This window comes from Oryctolagus cuniculus, chromosome 3 (genome assembly GCF_051225735.1).
Source record: "Oryctolagus cuniculus isolate XC-2025 breed Fujian yellow rabbit chromosome 3, ASM5122573v1, whole genome shotgun sequence".
Taxonomy (NCBI): domain Eukaryota; kingdom Metazoa; phylum Chordata; class Mammalia; order Lagomorpha; family Leporidae; genus Oryctolagus; species Oryctolagus cuniculus.
Window position 1 is genome coordinate 29,759,233 of NC_142869.1, and position 22,451 is coordinate 29,781,683.

The window sequence follows — 22,451 nt, forward strand, 5'->3', positions numbered from 1 at the left end:
TATAGCTGATATACTATAGGCTCAGTTAAAATTTAAGGAGTTCTATTATGAAAAAAGTAGTGGAGAATGGATACTGAAGTGAATAAAGGAGAAGAAATCTGTTCATTTTGCCTCTTTGGCCATCCAAATATCCATGTCCTCCTTTCTCATATTTAAATCCTATCTACTTCTCAAAGATAACAACCTAAAGTACTCTGAGTATATGCTTATTGGAGGCTGTACTACTTTCTCACTCTGCTTCTTGTTGGTGCAAATTTGGCTCCCAGACTATGTTATACTATGTTATACAGTCTATGTTAGGATTGTGTGTGTGTGTGTGTGTGTGTGTGTTTTTAAATAGAGTTACTTCAAAAGTATAGGTTTCTATTCTGTTTTCCTCCAGTCACTTATATGTGAAATTATAACAGCCAAAGATCTCATTTGGTCATAGTTGTTAAGTCTATAGACTTGTTCACCAACTAGTTATAGTTATTTCCTTCATACCAGCCAACTCCCCTTCAATTTAATGACTGCTGTGCAGTGGCTACACTATAGTTGCTCTAACAAAGCTTAAAAGCAAGATGAAATTGATGAAATTGAACAAGAAGTATTTAATAATCTAACAAAACAAAATTTAACACTCCTTAAAGGAAGACTACAAAATCTGCACATTCAACAACCAAATAGTCATAGTGTTTATTATATGTGCACATACTGTATTAATATTTGTATTATATAAAACCAGCTGCTAGATTTATGTGCATATGCATTTATGTATATTCATGTATATTTATATGTGTATAATTACTAGACATATGAATAAATAGGAGAAATATAATAGAAACAGATTTGGAAAAGTCAGACATGACATTATCAAAGAGTTAATAGTAACTATTATAAACATACCCAAGGACTTAAGAGGAAAACACGAGAATGAGAGATGTTAAAGGAACAACAGTGAGCCATTGAATATTCAGAGGTAAGAAATACAGTAGCTGAAATGAAAACTCTTCTAGCGTAACAGACTAGATGTTGAGAAGCAATCAATAAATGAAAATTACCAGTGACTTCTCATCAGAAGGTGTGTGGGCCAGATGGGGTGACACAGTAAATACTGAGAGCGAAAAAAAAAACAGTCTACCTAGAATTCTGTAACCAGTGAAATGATATGTTAGACAACAAAGACAAAGTGACATTTCAAGGTAAGCAAAAGCTGAGAAAGTTGTCAGTATACATACACTAAAGAAATTTTAAATTATCATCTTCAGACTGATAGAATATCATAGTGGGTGAAAACAAAAGAAAGAAGAAATGTAAATTTGTGGATCTGAAATATGTAGAAATTAAACCACACCTTTCCAAATCACTCATGGATCAAGAAGAAATCAAAACATATAAAATGTTTTGAACTAAATGACATTTAAGCACATAAAAATTTGGAGGATCCAGCAACTAGAAGCAGGTGCTAATATGAAAATTTTTGGCTATGATTGTTTATATTTGAACAGTGTAAAGTTTATGATCTAATTCTCCCACTTAGGAAGTTATATCAGTAGCAAATTAGACCCAGAACATCTTAAAGGAGAAAAGAGTAGAAATTGATGAAACATAAAACATAAAAGCAATGGAGAAAATCAGTAAGACCAAAATTTTGTTACTTGAAAATATTAGCTAATTAGAAACCTTTGGCTCTATTGTCCAGCAAATATCCCCAGCAACAGAAATCATCACTATAGAGGTCATAGGAATTAATAATTAGAATACCATGAGCAACTGCATTCCAATACATTTACCTATTTAGGTTAAATAGACTCAGTTATTTCAAATAAATTATCCAGATGTGGCACCTCAGCCTTGGACATCTAGAACCATGAGCCAAAGTAAACCTCTTATAAAGTTACACACTCTCAGGTATTTTGCTACAATACAAAACAGACACAAAGACCAACATGCTTATACCAGGGACAGGATTGTTTTAATATTTTTAAAAAAATCAGTCAAAAAAGGGAAAACAATAGGTAGTAATTTTTATAGATATAAAAAGATTTTTGACAAAATTCAGACCCACTCACAGTAAAACTAACAAACCAAGAATAGATGGAAACGTTAATCTAATAAAGGACATTTACCAAAAAATCTACAGCTAACATTATATTTAATGATAGGAGACTAAAAGCTTTCTCGGTAAAATTAGAGAGAAGATAAGGATGTCTACTAAATTTTTTTTGAAGATTTGTTTATTTTACTTGAAAGGCAGAGCTACAGAGAAGCAGAGGCAGAGGCAGAGGCAAGGCAAAGAGAGAGAAAGATCCTGCATCCACTGGTTCACTCCCCAAATGACCGTAATAGCCAGAACTGGGCCAATCCAAAGTCAGGGAGCCAGGAGCTTCCTCGGGGTCTCCCATGTAGGTGCAGGGGCCCAAGAACTCAGGACATCCTCCACTGCTTTCCCAGGCTATAGTACAGAGCTGGATTGGAAGTAGAGCAGCCGGGACTCGAACCGGTACCCATATGGGATGCTGGCACTGCAGGCAGCAATTTTACCTGCTACACCACAATGCCAGCCCCAGGATGTCTATGACTGTAACATACTGGAATCACCAACCAGTGCAGTAAATAAAAAATTAAATTTGAAGCTAACCTAATAATATAAATAGTAAATCCTAAAGATTGTACAAGAAAAATACTAAAACTCAGGTGAATTTAGCAGAATCACAGTATATGACATTGAAGTATAAAAATCAATTGTATTTCTATATACTGGCATCTAAATATTTTATGGATATAATATATGCTAATATCCATAAATATGAAATACATAGAGGTAATTTTTTCAAAGTGTACAAAACATAGCTGAGAGAAATTAATACCATATATACTGACTGGAAGAATCAGTGTTGTTAAAATATCAACTGTCCACCAATAGATCATAGATTTGATACAATGCTATTGAAAGTGCTATTATTCACACACACATACACACACACACACACACACACACACATATATATGACTTTATTCAAAAAGACTTTTTTTTTTTTTTTTTGCCAGGCAGAGTTAGTGAGAGAGAGACACAGAGAGAGTTATAGACAGTGAGAGAGAGAGACAGAGAGAAAGGTCTTCGTTACGTTAGTTCATTCCCCTAATAGCCTCTACAGCCGGTGCTGCGCCGATCAGAAGCCAGGAGCTGGGTACTTCCTCCCGGTCTCCCACTTGGGTACAAGGCCCAAGCACTTGGGCCATCCTCCTCTGCCCTCCTGGGCCACAGCAGAGAGCTGGACTGGAAAAGGAGCAACTGGGACTAGTACCCGGCGCCCCAACCGGGACTAGAACCCAGGGTGCCGGCACCACAGGCAGAGGATTAGCCAAGTGAGCCACGGCACCGGCCTCAGAAAGACTTCTTAATATATAAAAAGTACTAACCATAAAAGGAAAATTTGATAATTGAGCTTCATCAAAATTTGAATCATTTTTTCTAAAAAGACACCATTACAAACATGATAGGCAAGATATAGAATCAAAGTGGTTCTAATATATATAGTCATATATAGAACTATCAAAAATAATACGATAACCCAGTTAAATGTGGGTGAAATATTTGAATAGGCATTTTTTTATCAAAGGATGCTGTAAACTCTTATAAAGCATGAGATGCTTGTGAAATGATGCTGTACATCACAGGTTGAACACTATGGCCCAGTAGATCAAATCTGGCCCACAAAATATTTTGTAATTTTTGTCTATGTAAATGATTATTGGAATACAGTCATGTCTGCTCATGTATGTGTCATCTATGGCTGCTTTCATGTTACAGTGGCAGAACCAAGTAGTTGTTCCAGAGCGTGTGGTCTGCAGTGCCTAAAACAGTTACATTTGCCTCTTTAGAGAAATAGTTTGCCAACTCCTGGTCTAAAGAAACCAAATTTAAGAAAGGGTAAGCTCTTCTAGGTGAGGAAACATCAGTGGAGATGGTTGCTCTAATTTTTCCCCCAAAACAAACTATTATTAGTAGTAGTAGTATTACTAATATTATTTTGAAGTTGTCATTTTTCACAACTAGATCTTCTATTTTGGATTTCAGTTATAATTCTATTAGCAAGCTAACAAAATCTTTGTTAAAGGCAAAATTAATGTATACTTGTCTCTTGTTCAGTCTTGGAAATACAAGATATAATTTGAAAGTTCTGTCTTATCCTGAAGAGCCACACTTTAAGGTTGAAACAAAGATGTAGGTCTGTGATGCCAACAAGTAGTACCAAAAGAACTACATATGAAATCACTAAGTTTAAGCAGTTTATACTTACTTCCTTCAGCAAAGTAAGTGGTGACTGCATGGAAACAAGGATGTGGATTGAAGGCATATGCTGCTATCTCTTTGAGGGATTGACTGATTTCTCTTACCCCACTCAAAATGACTTGATCTTTCCTAGAGGTAGGAACCCCACCTTACAGTCAACATGCGCTGCTCTGTGGTCCATTCAGCACACTGCACAAACTTGCAGGGAGTCAGTGTTCTTAGTGGTGTGGCAGACCAGGTTCATATGCTAATTGGCAAGTCTTGACATTCTGGATACGACTCACAATCCTATGGGTTCATTGTTGCATCAGCTGTGTTCTGATTGGCTACGCTATAAATTATGTAGTCATTACATCATTGACTATATAAATTGTTTACATAAAACATGTTTTAACTTTGAGATACAAGAGGTATTAATCTCCTTTGAGCAAATTAGCCATATGCATATCTAGCATGTTTACAACCTTAATTATTTCTGAAAAAAAGATGTTTTCAAGCATGGAAACCTTTTTGGTAGGGATGATTGTTTATCATTTTTAATCATCGCCAACATTTTAATTCCCTTCTATTAAAATATGTAAGTAATCCCTTGCAGAAAATTCATTATATACATCACAAAGTCCCCAGCATGATTCAGTTTACTTAAATTTAATACTGTTGTTTATGTTAGTGTAATTAGTTAATGAGTCGACATAAACATATTTATAATCCTCATTTCAGTATCAGAATATCTATAAGTGAAGTAATGGGGCTGGTGCTGTGGCATCGTGGGTTACAATATGGGCATTGGTTTGAGACCCAGCTGCTCCACTTCACATACAGCTTACTGCTAATGTGACTGGGAAAGCAGCGAAGGATGGCCCAAGTGCTTGGGCCCCTGCACCCGAATGAAGCTCCTTCCTCCTGGCTTTGATCTGACCCAGTCCTGTCCATTGCGGCTGTTTGGGGAGTGAACAAGTGGATGGAAGCCTTTTCTCTCTGCCTCTGCCTGTCTCGTTCTCTGTAACTCTGCCTTTCAAATAAATAAATAAACCTTTTTTAAAAAAGTGCAGTAATATGAGCTGCATGAACATTTTCCTTTTTTTTTCTCTGTTGTATTTCACTATTAGGTGATCATCAATTTGATAACCAAGCAAAATTACATGTTATAGGGAAATTTCCCAGCTGGAGCAAAAACTTGTTGAAAGAATGTATAAGATGATCTTTGATTTCTCTATGCTTACTTCTATACCACACTTCTACAAGTTCTGGCACCTTTAAACTAGAACTTGAATCCATCTTCTTCCCTACATATCTTTTTGTTAGAATCACCCCTCTCCCTGGTCTAAGCCATTTTTATCATCATTGTTTTAGTCAGAATAGGCTGTTAGAGTCACAGACTAGTTTCCTTATCTTAGTTATTTAACACAGTGGAGGTCTACTCTGACTTAACGACCATTGCAGTTTGGGGTGTGATCCTCCTCTTATACTTCCCACACTAGTAGTTTTGAGGATCCTCTGGAAATGACAATGTCATTTTTTCTCACAGCCCATTAGTCTGAACTAGTCACATGCCTCCAACCCAAGTGCAAGAAAAGCTAGGAAACGTAGAGCAGCACATGTAATATTTGAAGACCACTATTTCCTGTACTGTTCCATGTCCAAATTATTTTAGTTACATTTTTGTTGGTTTGCTTATTTCCTCTCATATCCCACTGGAATATTTTTCCTACCTAGTAGCCAGAGTGCCTGAAAAAACATTTTTGTTACTGCCTAGCCAGTAGTTTGCATTTTTATGCTAAAATCCAAACATTTCACTCTCACCTGTGAAAAGTACTACTTAGTATGGCCCTTTCCTGCCTCTCCAATTTCATGATTGTTATTTAGGTTACTGTTATCTACAGATAGTACATTTTGAATAGACATTCTCTATTTTATCTGTATTAATGAAAACGTGATTTTTTGGTATCAAATGTACAACGTCACAATAATTAAACCAAATGATTAATAACATCAGCAGAAGTATCAATTTATATGGTATCTTCAATCACATTACATGCAATTTCAGTATTTTAAAAAATAGCCTTTGGGGGACAGGCATTTAGCCTAGCAGTTAAGATGCCTGCATCCCCCACTTTGGCGTGCCTCAGTTAGATGCCAGGCTCCAACCCCTTACTCCACCTTCCAGACAGTGCAGACCCTTAGAAGCAGCAGTGATGGCTCACATAGTGGGATTCCAGCCATCCATGTAGGAGACCTGGGTTACGTTGCCACCTCCCAACTTCAGCCCAATACAAGTTACCTGTTGCTGGCATTTGGGGAGCGAACCAGTGGTTAATAATGCTTCCTCTCTGTGTTTTTCTCTGGCTCCATCTCTCTCTCTCTCTCTCTCTCTCTCTCTCTCTCTCTCTCTCTCTCGTCTTCCCCTCTCCCCCTTCCTCTCAAATAAATAAAAATTTAAACACACTAAAAATAAAAGTAGTCTTTTGGAAATACTGATATAAAATCCTGTTAAAATGAATACATTCTATATAGTAAAGTTTTCATAATTGTTTTCTGTTTCTTTGATAACAAACAATCTTAAAATTATGTTTTCTCTGGCTAGAGTTTATATAGAAGACATTCCATTATAGTTAAATGTATTTTTAATTGATAAAGTTTAGCTTTTGGAGTACTTTTAGGTTCACAGAAAACTGAGTGAAAAGTATAGGATGTTCCAGTATACCCTGGATGTACAACCTCCCCTACTATCAATATCCCACACCAGCGTGGTTTTTTTTGTAACAAGTTACCTATACTGAAACATCATAATAATTCATAGTCCATAATTTACCTTAGGGTTTACAATTAGTGTTGTATATTCTGTGAATTTTCACAATAAATACATTTTGACGCATTTTAAAATAAAGTTCATGTTTTTCATTAAGTAGTTTTTGCTCTCCATTTATATCTTCAATTTCTGTCCTATTTTCCTGTAGTAATCTGCATTTCCTGATTATCACACATACACACACACAATCAATTCAAAATAGTTGTCTATTGAAGTGGTTTAGAAACTTCATAAAGTAAATGATTTGTGATCCCACAAACTATGGATCAGAATGATGGTCCTACCAAAAGATAGAGGAACCAGAAGAAGCTCTAGGTTTCAATCCTTATTTTCCAATATATAAAAGAAAGGCTTAATCAAATACTTTGTGATCTCTGAGTTGTGAATCCTGGGCATGACAAGATTTATGTCGTAATAAGTCTTTCAAGATCTATATGCTTGGCATGCTTATTTGAAATGCAGCAGAGAATATGTTTTGACAATTTCTTTAATTTGATTTAAGTCTTTAATTAGCTAATAGTGATGCCTGTTTTACTAAATAAAAATTACATATATTAAAATTGAGTATAGGGCCGGTGCCGCGGCTCACTAGGCTAATCCTCCGCCTTGTAGCGCTGGCACACCTGGTTCTAGTCCCAGTCGGGGCGCCGGATTCTGTCCCGGTTGCCCCTCTTCCAGGCCAGCTCTCTGCTGTGGCCAGGGAGTGCAGTGGAGGATGGCCCAAGTGCTTGGGCCCTGCACCCCATGGGAGACCAGGATAAATACCTGGCTCCTGCCATCGGATCAACATGGTGCGCCGGCCACGGCGGCCATTGGAGGGTGAACCAATGGTAAAGGAAGACCTTTCTCTCTGTCTGTCTCTCTCTCTCACTGTCCACTCTACCTGTCAAAAAAAAAAAAAAAAAAAAAAAGTAAAGAGAGTTCAAAAAGTTCATGGACAACCAAAGAAGAAATAAATAATGTATGTTGTATAAATAAAATATATAATTAAATGTTTAATAAAAAAATTGAGTACAGTAAGTGTATTATGGATTTAGATATAGTTCAAATGGCAAATGCAATACTTGGCATCTACTTACATATAAAAAAGCCTCATGCAATAGTTTTTGCATGGTGTTATAGTGTCATTTGTGTTTCTTTATTGGTCTCTCCCTAGTTCAATCCTTCAGCATTAATAAAGTATTAAGTAGCAGAGGGAATATACTATTAATTGGATATATAATTGTGAACAAAAACAGACATTTATTGGTTAGAAAGGTAAGGAAACGAAACCTTTTTCTTTGTATATGAAATCACTCTGCTGTTGACTTTACCAATTGATAGACAGGAGTGTCAATTGGTAAAGTCAACAACAGGAGTCACTGTGCACTTACTCCTCATGTAGGATCTCTGTCATTAATGTGCTGTGCATTGAGATTTAATGCTATAACGAGTACTCAAATAATATATTTCACTTTGTGTTTCTATGGGGGTGCAAACTGTTGAAATCTTTACTTAATGCATACTAAACTGATCCTCTGTAAAAAAAAAAAAAAAAAAAAAAAAAAAGAAAAGAATAGAAACTATCAACTCCCAACTTGACTCTCACTGGGATTAAACATGACAATAGGTCTGATCTGATTTCATCATCATTAAAAAAAATCATCTATTATTTTTCACTTTATGTTTCTGTGTGGGAGCAAACTGTTGAAATCCTTACTTAATGTATACTAAGCTGATCTTCTGTATATTAAGATAATCGAAAATGAATCTTGATGTGAATGGAAGGGGAGAGGGAGTGGGAAAGGGGAGGGTTGTGGGTGGGAGGGACGGTATGGGGGGGAAGCCATAGTAATCCATTATTCGTACTTTGGAAACGTATATTCATTAAATAAAAGTTAAAAAAAAAAAAAAAAAAGAAATCACTCTGCGATTATTTTATGTAACTAGATGTTTTTATTTTCATTTGTATTTTATGAAAGGTGTCAAGGAAGTTATTAAGCAGTCTCTTTGAAAACTTGATTGCTTTTGTGCTTAGACTGACAGTGTTTGTCTTCTTCACAGTAACTGTAGTACTGAATGGAAGTGGCTTGTAGACAGAGCAAGAGTTGGCAGCCGATGGACTTGGCTTCAAGCCCAGATTTCAGAGCTAGAATACAAAATCCAACAACTAACCGACATTCACAGGCATATTCGTGCTTCCAAGGTATTTTCTGTGTTCTACTTTTGTTAAAAATTGTTATTGTTTGTATACTTTCTTGTCTTTCATCAAAGTAATTGTTGCAATTTTTTAAAAAATATAGCAAGTTTATGTTAAGATATTTGATATATTCACATATTGAAGCTATCTTTATGCTGTCTTTGTATTTACCAAAATAATTTTATCATACTTTCTGAGAAATTCAAAACTTCTCAGTCGATTCCAGTTAGTATAAATTATATCTATTTCTTCCAAATTTTTTATTATGGTAAAATACAAATAACATAAAATTTATCACAGTTTGGTTTAAATACATTTATAGTGTTATGCATCCATCACTATACATCTCTATGACTTTTCATCTTGTAACATAAAACTCTGCACCTCTTAAACAATAATTATCCATTTCCTTCTCTCTCCAACCCTTGGCAACTATGTTTGTCTCCATGATTATTATTATTTTAAGTTCCTCATGTAAGTGGAGCCATAAGTGTATTTGTCCTTTTGTGACTGGCTTATTTCACTTAGCATAATATCCTCAAGTTTTGTACATATTTTTGCATTTATTAGAATTTTGAAAACATCTTAAGGTAGAATAGTATTCTAGTGTAGGTACACTCCACATTTTGCTATCCATTCATCCAGTGATGGACATTTGGGTTACTTCAACATATCAACTTTTGTGACAATGCTATGAATATGGATATAAAAAAATATATTGGGGCCAGTGCTGTGGCATAGCGGGTAAAACCACCACCTGCAGTACCAGCATCCCATATGGGCACCAGTTTGAGTCCCAGCTGCTCCACTTCCAATCCAGCTCTCTGTTATGGCCTGAGAAGGCAGTGGAAGATGGCCCAAGTGCTTGGGGTCCTATACCCACATAGGAGACCCAAAAGAAGCTCCTGACTCCTGGCTTCGGATGGGCCCAGCTTCAGCTGTTGTGGCCATCTGGGGAGTGAGCCAGCAATGGAAGACTTTCTCTCTCTCTCTCTCTCTCTCTGTCTTTCTGTATCTCTCTCCCTTTCCCCCTCTTTCTCTCTCTGCCTCTCTATAACTCTGCCTTTTGAATAAATGAATAAATATTTTAAATAAAGAAAAAAATATGTATCTTAGAAACATAATATTCAGTTCTTTGAGAATATACACAGAAATGGAATTGCTGGATTATGTGGTAATCCTGTTTAAAAAAATTTTGTAGAGCAACCATACTATTTTTCTAAGTAGATATACTGGTTTGCATGCTACCAACATTGTACAATATTTTTACCATCTCCACATTCATTATAGTTTTGATTGGCATTTCCCTAGTGATTAATCATAGTGAGCATTTTTTCATGTACTTATTTACCATTTATATGTCAGCTACGGAGAAATATTCAAGTCTTCTGCCCATTTTTAAATTCAGATGATTTTCTGTTGTTGAGTTTTCATAGTTATTTATATATTCAAGACATTAATCACTTATCAAATAAATGATTTGCAAATATTTTCCCCCATTTCTTGGGTAGCCTTTTTATTCTGTTGATATTCTTTTTTGATCTTCAATTTTTTTAAAGATTTACTTATTTATTTGAAAGTCAAAGTTACACAGAGAGAGGAGAGGCAGAGAGAGAGAGAGAGAGAGGTCTTCGATCCGCTGGTTCACTCCCCAAGTGAGCGCAACAGCAGGAGCTGTGCCAATCTGAAGCCAGGAACATCCTCCAAGTTTTCCAACGCTGGTGGAGGGACCCAAGGACTTGGGCCATCCTCTACTGCTCTCCCAAACCATAGCCGAGAGCTGGATCAGAAGTGGAGCTGCCAGGATGCGAACCTGCACCCATATGGGATGCTGGCAATGCAGATGGCAGCTTTATCCGCTACGCCACAGTGCTGGCCCCTTGATCTTCAAATTAAAAAAAAAAAAAAATGAAATCCAGTTTAACTCTTCTTTTGTCACCTGGGCATTTGGTGTCATTGTGAAGAAAGCATTGACAATCCAATGTCATGAAATTTTTGCCCTGTATTTTCATAGAATTTTATAGTATTAAGTTTTAAATGGAGGTAAATATTTTTTATATATTGTATTAGATAAGGGTCTAACTTCATTCTTTCAAAATGGATACTCAGTTTTCTGTGAACACTGGTTGAAAAGACTATCCTTTCTTCCATCTGATGGTCTTGGGACCTTTGTCAAAAATCATATGACTGTATAGTCAAGGTTTTATTTCTTTGTTCTCTATTCTATTCCCTTGGTCTTAATTCCAGTCTTACACTATTTTGATTACTGTAGCTTTATGGTAGTTTCTAAAATCTGAAAGTATGTTTGTTACTGCTTTGCTCTTCCTTTTCAAGATTGTGTTGGTGCTTTGGCATCCCTTCAAATTCTATATGAATTTTAAGATTTTTAAAAAACATTCTTTAAAAAAATCACTGGGGTTTTGATAGGGATTGCATTGACTCTGTAGGTCACTTTGGGTATTATTGACATCTGAACATTACTAAGTCTTTTAGTACATGAATCTGGGATATGTTTAAATTTATTTGTATCTTTAATTTCTTTCAGCATTGCTTTGTAGTTTTCACTACACATCTCTCATCTCCTTGGTTAAGTATTTTTTTATGCCATTGTAAATGGAATTGGTTTTATAATTTCCTTTACATATTTTTTGCTCCTTGATAATTTACAGAAATGCAGCTATTTTCATGTATGCATTTTCTGTATCAGTTGAGATAATCATGTGTTTTTTTCTCTTTGTTAATGTACTGTATTACACTGAGCAGTTTTGTATGTTGAACCATCCTTGCATCCTCAGAGTAAGTCTACTTGGTTGTGGTTTATAATCCTTTCAGGATACTCCTAAATTTGGCTAATAGTTTTTGGTTGAAGATTTTTGCATCACTGTTAATAATATATATTGTTTCCATAAGTTTCTCTTTATATAATGTCTTTGCCTGGCTTTGGCATCAGGGTTAATACTAATGCCGTTGAATGAGTTAAGTGTTCCTTCCTTTTCAATTTGAGAAGTTTGACAAGGATTTGTATCTGTTCTTTAAATGTTTGGTAGTATTCAATAGTGAATCCATCAGGTCCAGGGCTTTTCTTTGTCAGGATGTTTTTCATTACTAGTTCAGTCCTAGTACTAGTTATAAGTCTGTCTATATGTTGCATTTCTATGTGATTTACTTTTGGTAGATTTTGTGTTTCTAGAAATTTGTAAATTTCATCTAGATTATCTAATTTGTTGGTATCCTACTATTTATAGTTCTCTCTTATAATCCTTTTTATTTCTTTAGAATTAGTGGCAATATCTTCATTTTCATTTTTGATTTTAGCAGCCTATTTCTTTTCTGTTTTCTTAGTCCATCTAACTACAGGTTTATTTATTTTGTTGATTTTTTTAGAGAAGCAACTTTTGGTTTGAATGATTTTCTGTGTTATTTTTATATCCTTGTCTAATTTGTCTCTGCTCTAATCTTTATTAATCTTCCTTAAGTTAGCTTTTGGTTTCGACTATTTTGCCTTTTCTAGTTCTTTAATTTTTAAATCTAGTTTGTTGATTTGAAATATTTTTGTTTTTTTTAAAAATGTTTATAGCTGTAAATTCCACCCTTTAGCATTAACTTTATTGCATCTTGTAATTTGATATGTGTGTTCTGATTTTCCTTTTTTCAAAAAAAAAGATTTATTTTATTTATTTGAAAGGCAGAGTTACAGAGAAAGAGAGGGAGAGACAGAGAGAGAGAAGTCTTTCATCCATTGGTTCACTCCCAAATGGCTGCAACCGCCTGGTTGGGACCAGGTTAAAGCCAGGAGCCAGGAGCTTCTGGGTCTCCCATGTGGGTGCAGGGGCCTGAGGACTTGGACCATCTTCCATTGCTTTCCCAGGTGCATTAGCAGGTAGCTAAATGGGCAGTGGAGCAGCTGGGACCTATCCCATATTGTCTGCTAGGCCACAATGCAGACCCTCTGTATTTTCATTTTCATTCACATCTAAGTGTCTTCTAATTTCACTTGGATTTATTCTTTATTTTTTTTGTTAATTTTTACTAATGTGAGAATTTTCCTGTTTTTGATTTCTGACTTCATTCTGTTGTGGTTGCAGAAGATACTTTTATGATTTTTTTGTATCTATTGAGATTTAATTTATGGCTCGATATATGTTCTATCCTAGAGCATGTTTCATGTACACTTGGGGAGTAATATGTATGTTGTTGAGAAAGAGTGTTCTCTACATGTTAAGTCTAGTTGATTTATTGTGTGAAATCCCTATTTTCTAACTTCTATCCATTATTAAATGTAGTAATAGAAGTCTCCAACTATCATTGTCGAACTTTGATTTCTCCCTTCAATTTTATCAGCTTTTGCTTTACAAGAGTATGTTTTGTTGGTCTGTTATTAGCTGTGCGAATATTTATAGCTTATATTTTCTTGCTGTATTAAACCTTCATTAATAAATATTGCCCTCCTTTGTCTCTTTGACTATAAGTCTCTTTTCTCTGGTAGTTATAGCTATAACCACTCTCTTTTTGTTACTATTTGCTCAGGGCATCTTTTTCCGTCCTTGATTTTCGGTGTATTTGTGTCATTGGATTTTTTGTTAAATATTTATTTTTATTTATTGGAAAGGCAGAGTTGTGGAGAGAGGGACACACACACACAGAGAGAGAGAGAGAAAGAGAGAGAGAGAGAGAGAATCTTCCAATGACTGATTTTTTCCCATGTGGCCACAGTTGCTGGAGCTGAACAAGGCCAAAGAGAGAAGTCTAGAACTCCATCCAGATCTCCCACGTGGGTGGCAGGGACCCAAGTACTTGTTCCATCTTATACTGCATTTCCAGGCACATAAACAGGGAGCTAGATCAGAAGTGGAGCAGCCAGAGCTCCAATCAGTATTTATAGGGATGCCAGCATCACAGGCGCTGGCTTAACCTGCTGCAACCACGACACTGGCCCTCTTGTGTCCTTGGATTTAAAGTAATCTCTTGTAGACTGTATAGAGTTGGATCATGTGGTTTTGTTTTTGTTTTTGTTTTGTGGTGTTTTTTTTTTTTGGATCATGTTTTTATCTGTTCTTCTAATATCTGTTTTTTGATTTGAGAGTATAATTCATTTACATTCAAAGTAAACCTGATAAATTTGGGTTTTTTTGTTGTCATTTTGCTACTTGTCTTCTATATGTCCTATAATCTTTTGTTACTCATTTCATAAATTTCTGTGTTAGTTTTTTTAGAAATAAAATATTGATATTTAATTCTCTTTTGCTGTTATATATATTCTGTAGTTATTTTCTTTGTGGTGATTATATTTTATATTATAAGGTCATCACATTTAATTTGAATTTATATCAGTTTAACTTTTTTTTTTATTTTATTTTTTTTGACAGGCAGTGTGGATAGTGAGAGAGAGAGAGAGAGAGAGACAGAGAGAAAGGTCTTCCTTTTTGCCGTTGGTTCACCCTCCAATGGCCGCCACAGCTGGCACGCTGCGGCCGGCGCACCGCGCTGATCCGAAGGCAGGAGCCAGGTGCTTCTCCTGGTCTCCCATGGGGTGCAGGGCCCAAGCACTTGGGCCATCCTCCACTGCCTTCCCGGGCCACAGCAGAGAGCTGGCCTGGAAGAGGGGCAACCGGGAAAGAATCCGGCACCCCGACCGGGACTAGAACCCGGTGTGCCGGCGCCGCTAGGTGGAGGATTAGCCTATTGAGTCGCGGTGCCGGCCATCAGTTTAACTTTAAAAACATAGAAAACATCTGTTCCCATACAACTTTGTCTTCATTGCTCTTTGTTATTACTGTCACAAAATTATAACCTTATATCTTTTGTGCCCCCCCAAACACAATGTCTTCTGACATTATGTCTTTTAAATTATATAGAAAACAAAACATGGGGTTACAAAGCAAAGTTATAATACTTTTAATTTTTTAAAAATTTTGAAAAGATTCATTTTATTTATTTGAAAGAGTTACAGAGAGAGGGAGAGTGAGGGAGAGAGAGAGAGAGAAAGAGAGAGAGTGAGAGAGAGAGAGAGAGAAAAAGAAAGAGAAGTGTTCTGTCCACTGAGAGAGAGGTGTCCCATCTGCTGGTTCACTCCCCAAATGGCTGCAGTGACCAGAGTTGAGCCAATCCAAAGCCGAGTCAGGTTTCCAGGTTTCCCACATGGGTGCAGGAACCGAAAAATTTGGGCCATCCTCTGCTGCATTCCCAGGCACGTTGGCAAGAAGCTGGATCGGAAGTGGAGCAGCCAAGATTCGAACTGGTGCCGATATGGAATGCCAGTGCTGCAGGCCATTGCTGCACCACAGCGCTGGCCCTGATAATGATTTTTTTTAAATGTGTTTATGTCTTAATTACTATAGAAAACTAAAAGTTGCATTATAAACCATTATTTTATTAGCTTTTATAATTACCTATGTTTTTACCTTCATAGTTTTTTATTTTTCATATCGCTTTAAGTTACTATCTAGTATCCTTTTATTTTACCTTGTAGGACTCCCCTTGAGCATTTCTGATAGTGCAGGTTTAGTAGTAACCAACTCCCTGGGACCATCGCTGTGGTGTAGCAGGTAAAGCTGCCACCTGCAGTGCTGGCATCCCATATAGGTGCTGGTTCCTGTCCCAGCTGCTCCACTTCTGATCCATTTCTCCTCTATGGCCTGGGAAAGCAGTAGAAGATGGCCCAAGTCCTTGGGCCCCTGCACCTGCGTGCCAGACCTGGAAGAAGCTCCTTGCTCCTGGCTTTGGACCAGCACAGCTCCAGCCATTGTGGTCATCTGGGGAGTGAAACCAGCAGATGAAAGACCTCTCTCTCTGCCTCTCCTTTTCTCTGTGTGTAACTTCCACTGTCAAATAAACAAATCTTAAAAAAAGAGTAGTAACCAGCTCCCTCAACTTCTGTTTATCAGAGAATGTCTTAATTTCTGCCTTGTTTTTGAAGGATATTCTTGCCAAGTTCAGTAGTCACCATATATTACATGACCTTCAGCAGATGCCCTGAAACTGCAAATAATATTGAACCTTCAATATATTATATTTTTTCCTATACACACATCCCTGTGTAAAGCTTAATTTATAAATTGGGTACCCTGAGAAATTATCAATAAATGATTATAAAATATAACTTTCTGATCTAATAGAAGCCATGTAAATATGGTCTCTTTCCCTTCCTCTCCATCTTTCAAAATTTCTTACTGCTTTTATTGTATGTACTCACACTTCTTGTGATCATGTGAAATGATATTTAAGAAAGTACCTTGCAGTTTCCTTTGCCAATTTCAAATTACCAACGACATTATTTTTGTGCTTTGAGGCCACTGTTAGGCAAAATAAGGGTTACTTGAATACAAGTCCTACAGTACAGCCGCAGTTGATCTGATAACTGAGATGACTGCCAAATGACTAATTTGTTGTATGCAGTGTGGATATTCTGGACAAAGGGATGATTCATGTCAAAGGCAGGATGGAGCAGGATAGCACAAGATTATGTAACACTACTCAAAATAGTATACAATTCAAAATTCATGAATTGTTTTTCTGAAATTCTCTATTTAAAAATTTCAGATTGCAGTGGACTGCAGATAACTGAAACCATGAAAAACAAAATTATAGGTAAAGTAGGAAAGGCACTGTATAGGATTCTTGATTGACAGGGATTTTTTTTTGTTTGTTAAAGCATTTTGAATATTTTGGCCCACTGCCTTCTAGCTTCCAAAGTGTCCCATAAGCATCTGGTAATAATATTATTGAGGATTCCTTGTATGTGATGAGCTCCTTATCTCTTGCTGTTTTAAAGATAACTGCTTTGTTTTTGTGTATTAGTAGTTTGATTATAATATGTATGTGGAATCTTTGGTTCCATCTTACTTGGAAATTGTTAAGTTTCGTGGATATTTCATTTCCTGTCTTTCATGAAATTTTAAAAGTTATCAACCATCATCTCTTCAAATATTCCCTTTGCCCTTTTTTTTCTGTTCTCTTTCTGGAGCTCTCACAATGTGTATGTTGGGTCACTTGATGGTATCTCACATGTCCCTTAGAAACGGTTTTTTCAGTTTTCACAGTTCTTTAGTCTCTTTTCTTTCTATGCCTCCAACTTAATTTTTCCATTGTCAGTCTCCATTTTCTCTGATCTTTCTTCAGACCTTCAGATTTCTCATATCTGCCATTAAATCTCTCTAGTGAATTTTCCATTTCAGTTATTGTACTTTTCTTGATGGGTTATTGTACAATAATTTTACTGATGTAAATATATTGTTTTATTGACCTTTTTACACATCTTTTTTAGTTTTTTTTTTTTTAGCATCATTTAGACATTTGTTTAAATCCCATGTTTAGTAGATTTTGCATTTGTTTTTTTTTCAGGGACAGTTTTCATTGATTTATTTTCCTTTGTGCTAACCCTGTTTCATTGTATACTTAGTGATATTTTGTTGTTAAGATCTGGACATTTGGCCGGTGCCATGGCTCAATAGGCTAATCCTCTGCCTTGCAGCACTGGCACACCAGGTTCTAGTCCCAGTCAGGGCGCCGGATTCTGTCCTGGTTGCCCCTCTTCCAGGCCAACTCTCTGCTGTGGCCAGGGAGTGCAGTGGAGGATGGCCCAGGTGCTTGGGCCCTGCACCCCATGGGAGACCAGGAGAAGTACCTGGCTCCTGCCATTGGATCAGCGCGGTGCACCGGCCACAGCGCGCTGGCCGCGGCGGCCATTGGAGGGTGAACCAACGGCAAAGGAAGACCTTTCTCTCTGTCTCTCTCTCTCACTATCCACTCTGCCTGTCAAAAAAAAAAAAAAAAAAAATCTGGACATTTGAATCTAATAATATGGTAACTGGAAATAAGAATCTCTACCCCCACCACAGAGTTTGATGTTTTTGTTATTATGTGTGTTTGCTTGCTTTTTTATTTGTATAGTCTGTCTTAATGGCAAGGATCAGACTAACGTGTAACCTCCAGATCCTCCGAGGTCTTTTCTGAACCTGTGCCTCTCCATGGTAATACTTTGCCACTCTAGTTTTTCTTGTACACAGAATTATTTTTTATTGTGTTAGTTCTTAATGTCTGTCTCCCAAAATAGGAAAAAGAAAAATGAAGGAAGGACAAAAATCGTTGCTGGCCCTTTAAATACCTCTGAAATCCTTCATCCAAAGTAGTTGCAACAATGTGGGAGGTGCAATAGCAGTGACTGCCCACCTCTTAGTACCTCTATGATCAGAGGCTGCAGTCAGCGATCAGAACACTTGTCTTTAAAATTTGGAGGATGGGGTTCTTTTTCCCCATCCTAGTTTCCCCAAATTCTGCGGTTTGCTTCAGTAACATATGCATAGCTGATCACCATGGGGTTACATATGTGGGATAGGTACCAACTGCTGCGCTAAGAGATGAAATTGACTAAAATTACTAGGAGTTTACTGTCCAAGAATTCTACTAGAAGTTGTAAATTTTCATTAAAGATTCTGGAGTTCCTAAATAGTTAATTCAAATTCTGCCAAGCTAGGCATTTTCTAGGCAGGGAAGCAGTAGGAAAAAGTAGATTTCCTACTCTGCCTTTTTTACAGAATTAAAGATTATAAAAACATATCTGCTTTGTTGACATTTACTTTAACATTAATGGGAAATTCTGAGTATATCGTGTTGAATCTCCTTGAGTTTGTTTTGTTTTATTTTGTTTGTTTGGCTTGGCCTTAAGAAAAATTTTAGACAAGTTGTTAGAAAAGATAATAAAATAAATATTATGTACCTATCATAATATTTATCAAATGTTTTATTTTTAACAGTGTGAATTTATTTTTTGCAATAAAAATTATGTACTATTGAAGTATCTCTGTAGTCTTTCTGATCCTAATCTCATTCCCTGTGTAACCATTATTCTGTTTTAGACATTTTATGATATTTATTACTCTAGTATATGTTTTTATGCTATTACTACATAGGTATCTATCTGTATTTACAAATAATATTTATTTTTCCATGCTTTTAAAAACATATTTATTTTTATTTTATTTGAGAGGCAGAGAGAAAAAGAGACAGACAGATGATAAGAGATCTGTTTGCTGGTTCACTCCTATGCCTACAATGGCCACATCTGGACCAGTTTAAAGCCAGGAGCTGGAAACTCAATCCAGATTTTTCCCAACTGTTAGTGAAACTGGTGCCACCTTCTCTAAGGTGCCATCTTAAGCCTCCGATGCTATCTTAGGCTCTGGCTTAGTCGCCATTTTGTACAATAAGTTTTGATTTCCCTGAGATACGTTTCAGTTTCCTAAGTGCAGCCTGGTTTACCAGAAATCAGAAATGGCCCAATCATACATGTTACTTTCACCCCTCAATGTAATTTTCTGTTCTTAGTTCCTTGTCTCTGCTAAGACCTGTTCTCCTAGTGCAAGCTGCTGTTTCTCTTGCACATGGAGAGGCAGCCTTGTTGGCCAACAATAAACTTTTTCTTTACTCCGGTGTTTGGTGTGTTTTGTGATGGCCTTTCACCAACTGCTTGAGCCATCACCTGCTGCCTCATAAGGTGTGCATTAGCAGGAAGCTGGAATAGGGAGTGGAGCTGGGACTAGAACTCAGGCAGTCCTATTTGAGTTGCAGTTTTCTCAAGTGACAGCTTAACTGCTGTGCCAAACACCTGTCCTTTCATGTCTTTATATAAATAATATATATTCTTTAAATTGTTTTTCCAGTTGCTTGTTTTTGGTCTGTATATTTTTTTATCATTTGTGCACGTTATTTATGCTATTATATTGCATGCATAGAATGGATATTGTATGAATACATGGAATATTATTTTCTATTGATAGACTTTATATATATATATACATATATATATATATATATATATATAGACAGGCAGAGTGGACAGTGAGAGAGAGAGAGACAGAGAGAGAGGTCTTCCTTTGCTGTTGGTTCACCCTGCAATGGCCGCCACGGCTGGCGCGCTGCGGCTGGCACACCGCACTGATCCGATGGCAGGAGCAAGGTGCTTCTCCTGGTCTCCCATGGGGTGCAGGGCCCAAGCACTTGGGCCATCCTCCACTGCACTCCCTGGCCACAGCAGAGAGCTGGCCTGGAAGAGGGGCAACCGGGACAGAATCCGGCGCCCCGACCAGGACTAGAACCCGGTGTGCCAGCGCCGCAAGGCGGAGGATTAGCCTATTGAGCCATGGCGCCAGCCCGACTTTTATATTATTTTTAATTTTTATGCTGGTAAAGCCAATATTGCAAGAAGTATTTTTGTTGTTGTTAAAGAATTATTTATTTATTTGAAAGTCAGAATTACAGAAAGAGAGAGAAAGAATTTTCCACCTACTGATTCACTCCCTAGATGGCTCCAACTGTCAGGGCTGGAAAGGCCAAGGCAGCAGCCAGGAGCTTCATCTGGTCTCCCATGTGGGTAGCAGGGACCCAAATGCTTGGGCCATTTTCTGCTGCTTTTCTCAGACCAGTAGCAGGGAGATGGATCTGCAGTGGAGCAGCCCAGACAGGAACCAGCACCCATATGGGATGCCAGTGTCACAGGTGGCGGCTTTACCTGCTATACCACAATGTCAGTCCCAATGACTATCTTTTATATGTTTCTTTTGAGTGTATAGAGAGCTTCTCTTGGTATATATCTAGAAGTGGAAATGCTTAATCTTTGGCTTTCTATCTTCTGCTTTCTTATGCTCACACATGTGACTGAATAATCATATTCAGTATAGGAACATTCCTTTTTCTCCACTTCTTTGCTGTCATTTTTATCTTTTTTAACCTCTTGCTTTTTCCAGTATAATGGATATAAAATATTATGTTATTACTGTTTTAATGTAATTTTTCCTGAATGTAGTAGAATTGAGCTTCAATTTTGCCATTAAAGTTTTTGGTCTAAGATTTACTTAGCTTTTTTTTTTTTTTTAACTTATTCCTTTTCTAGATAGTTGATGATGGTGTATAGTATGTCACTGTGAGTTGTTAAGAAACACCTCTAAATTTTGGATAATCTTGGGCAGTTGTGCATGTATCTTCTTTGTGATATATCTTGTCTTTTCATTTTGCTAGACATATACTTTTAATGAGAAATTTTAACTTATTTTTAATTATATGGATTATATTTTCCTTTTTGAGTTATGTCTTGCTTAAGAGATTTTACTCCTGATATTTATTTCTGTGTTTATACATTATGAAGTAATCTTTTTCTTTTCAGTGTTTATAGTCAGCCCAATACATTTTTGTAGATTATAGCAGTTTATCATTAACTTTCTATTTGAAATATAACATTTTTTCATATGTTGGGTTACAGTAAATTTTTATTGACTGTATAATGGTATGTTTGATTTTCATTCTTTAAAACAAATTTCAAATTTATTAGAGAGATTCCATCTACTGATTTACTCTTCAAATGTTTGCAATGCTGGGCTGAAGCTGGAATCTGGAAACTCAATGCAGGTCTCCCACTCTTGGGGCAAGAACCCAGTTGCTTGAGTCATTACTGCTGCCTCCAAAGTTTTGCATTAGCAGAAGCTGGGTTCAGGATCCAGAGCTCAGTATTCAACCTACACACTCCAATATGAAACACTAGCATATTAACTGTGTCTTAACTGCTAAACTAAATGCCTGCCTTAAGTTTGCAAAAGTGCCCTCTGTGTTGTTTTTCAAATTTTTTCTCTGTTTTATTAATTTTTCACTCTGGAGTGATTTTTTTTTTGGTCTTACGGATCTTCCATTATCTCTATATTTTCTATTTTATTATTTTTGCTCTTTTATTTTTTATCTCACTTCCATTGGGTTCACTTTATTGCTACTATTATTTTATTTTAGTTTCTTGGCCTTAAAACACTATTTTCAGTTCAGGTTCAGGTATCAGCATTCATACAACATATTTAATGCTTTCATTGTACAGTTCTTAATATTTTATAATTTGCTTGCCTTATATATATAAAAAGAACACTTTTTTGTATTTTATAATGAACAGTTTTAAGAACATAATGATACTTCTTGCCTTCCCTCTCTTCCTCCCTTTTCTCCCCCCTTCCTCCTTCCTTTCTTATTTTTGTTTTAATTTTTGCACTTGCATACTTTCAATTTGTTTTAATCATAAGCTTAATCCTCTACTAAATAAAGAATTTAACAAGTAGTAAGTAGAAAAGCCACTGTTCCTTTCACTCATATACAGTTCTTTGTACTCTGTATTGTATATTAGTTACCACAAATCAGAGAAAACATATGAATATTTG

At 36.5% G+C, this 22,451-nt stretch overlaps 1 protein-coding gene across 16 annotated transcripts in view; it reads left to right on the top strand.

Moving 5' to 3' along the window:
- KANSL1L (KAT8 regulatory NSL complex subunit 1 like) overlaps positions 1–22,451 on the top strand; it is a 176,944-nt gene that overhangs the window by 40,129 nt on the left and 114,364 nt on the right. For 15 of the 16 annotated variants that reach the window (XR_011387126.2, XR_016231905.1, XR_016231906.1 and 12 more), the window contains exon 3: positions 9,129–9,270. The exons of the other annotated variant lie outside the window; for it this stretch is intronic. Coding sequence is in view for 12 of the 15 variants with exons in the window: in XM_017343073.4 (XP_017198562.4) it covers positions 9,129–9,270 (142 nt within the window). In the remaining 3 variants the exon portion in view is untranslated. The remainder of the gene's footprint in view (positions 1–9,128; positions 9,271–22,451) is intronic. 16 annotated transcript variants of the gene reach the window in all.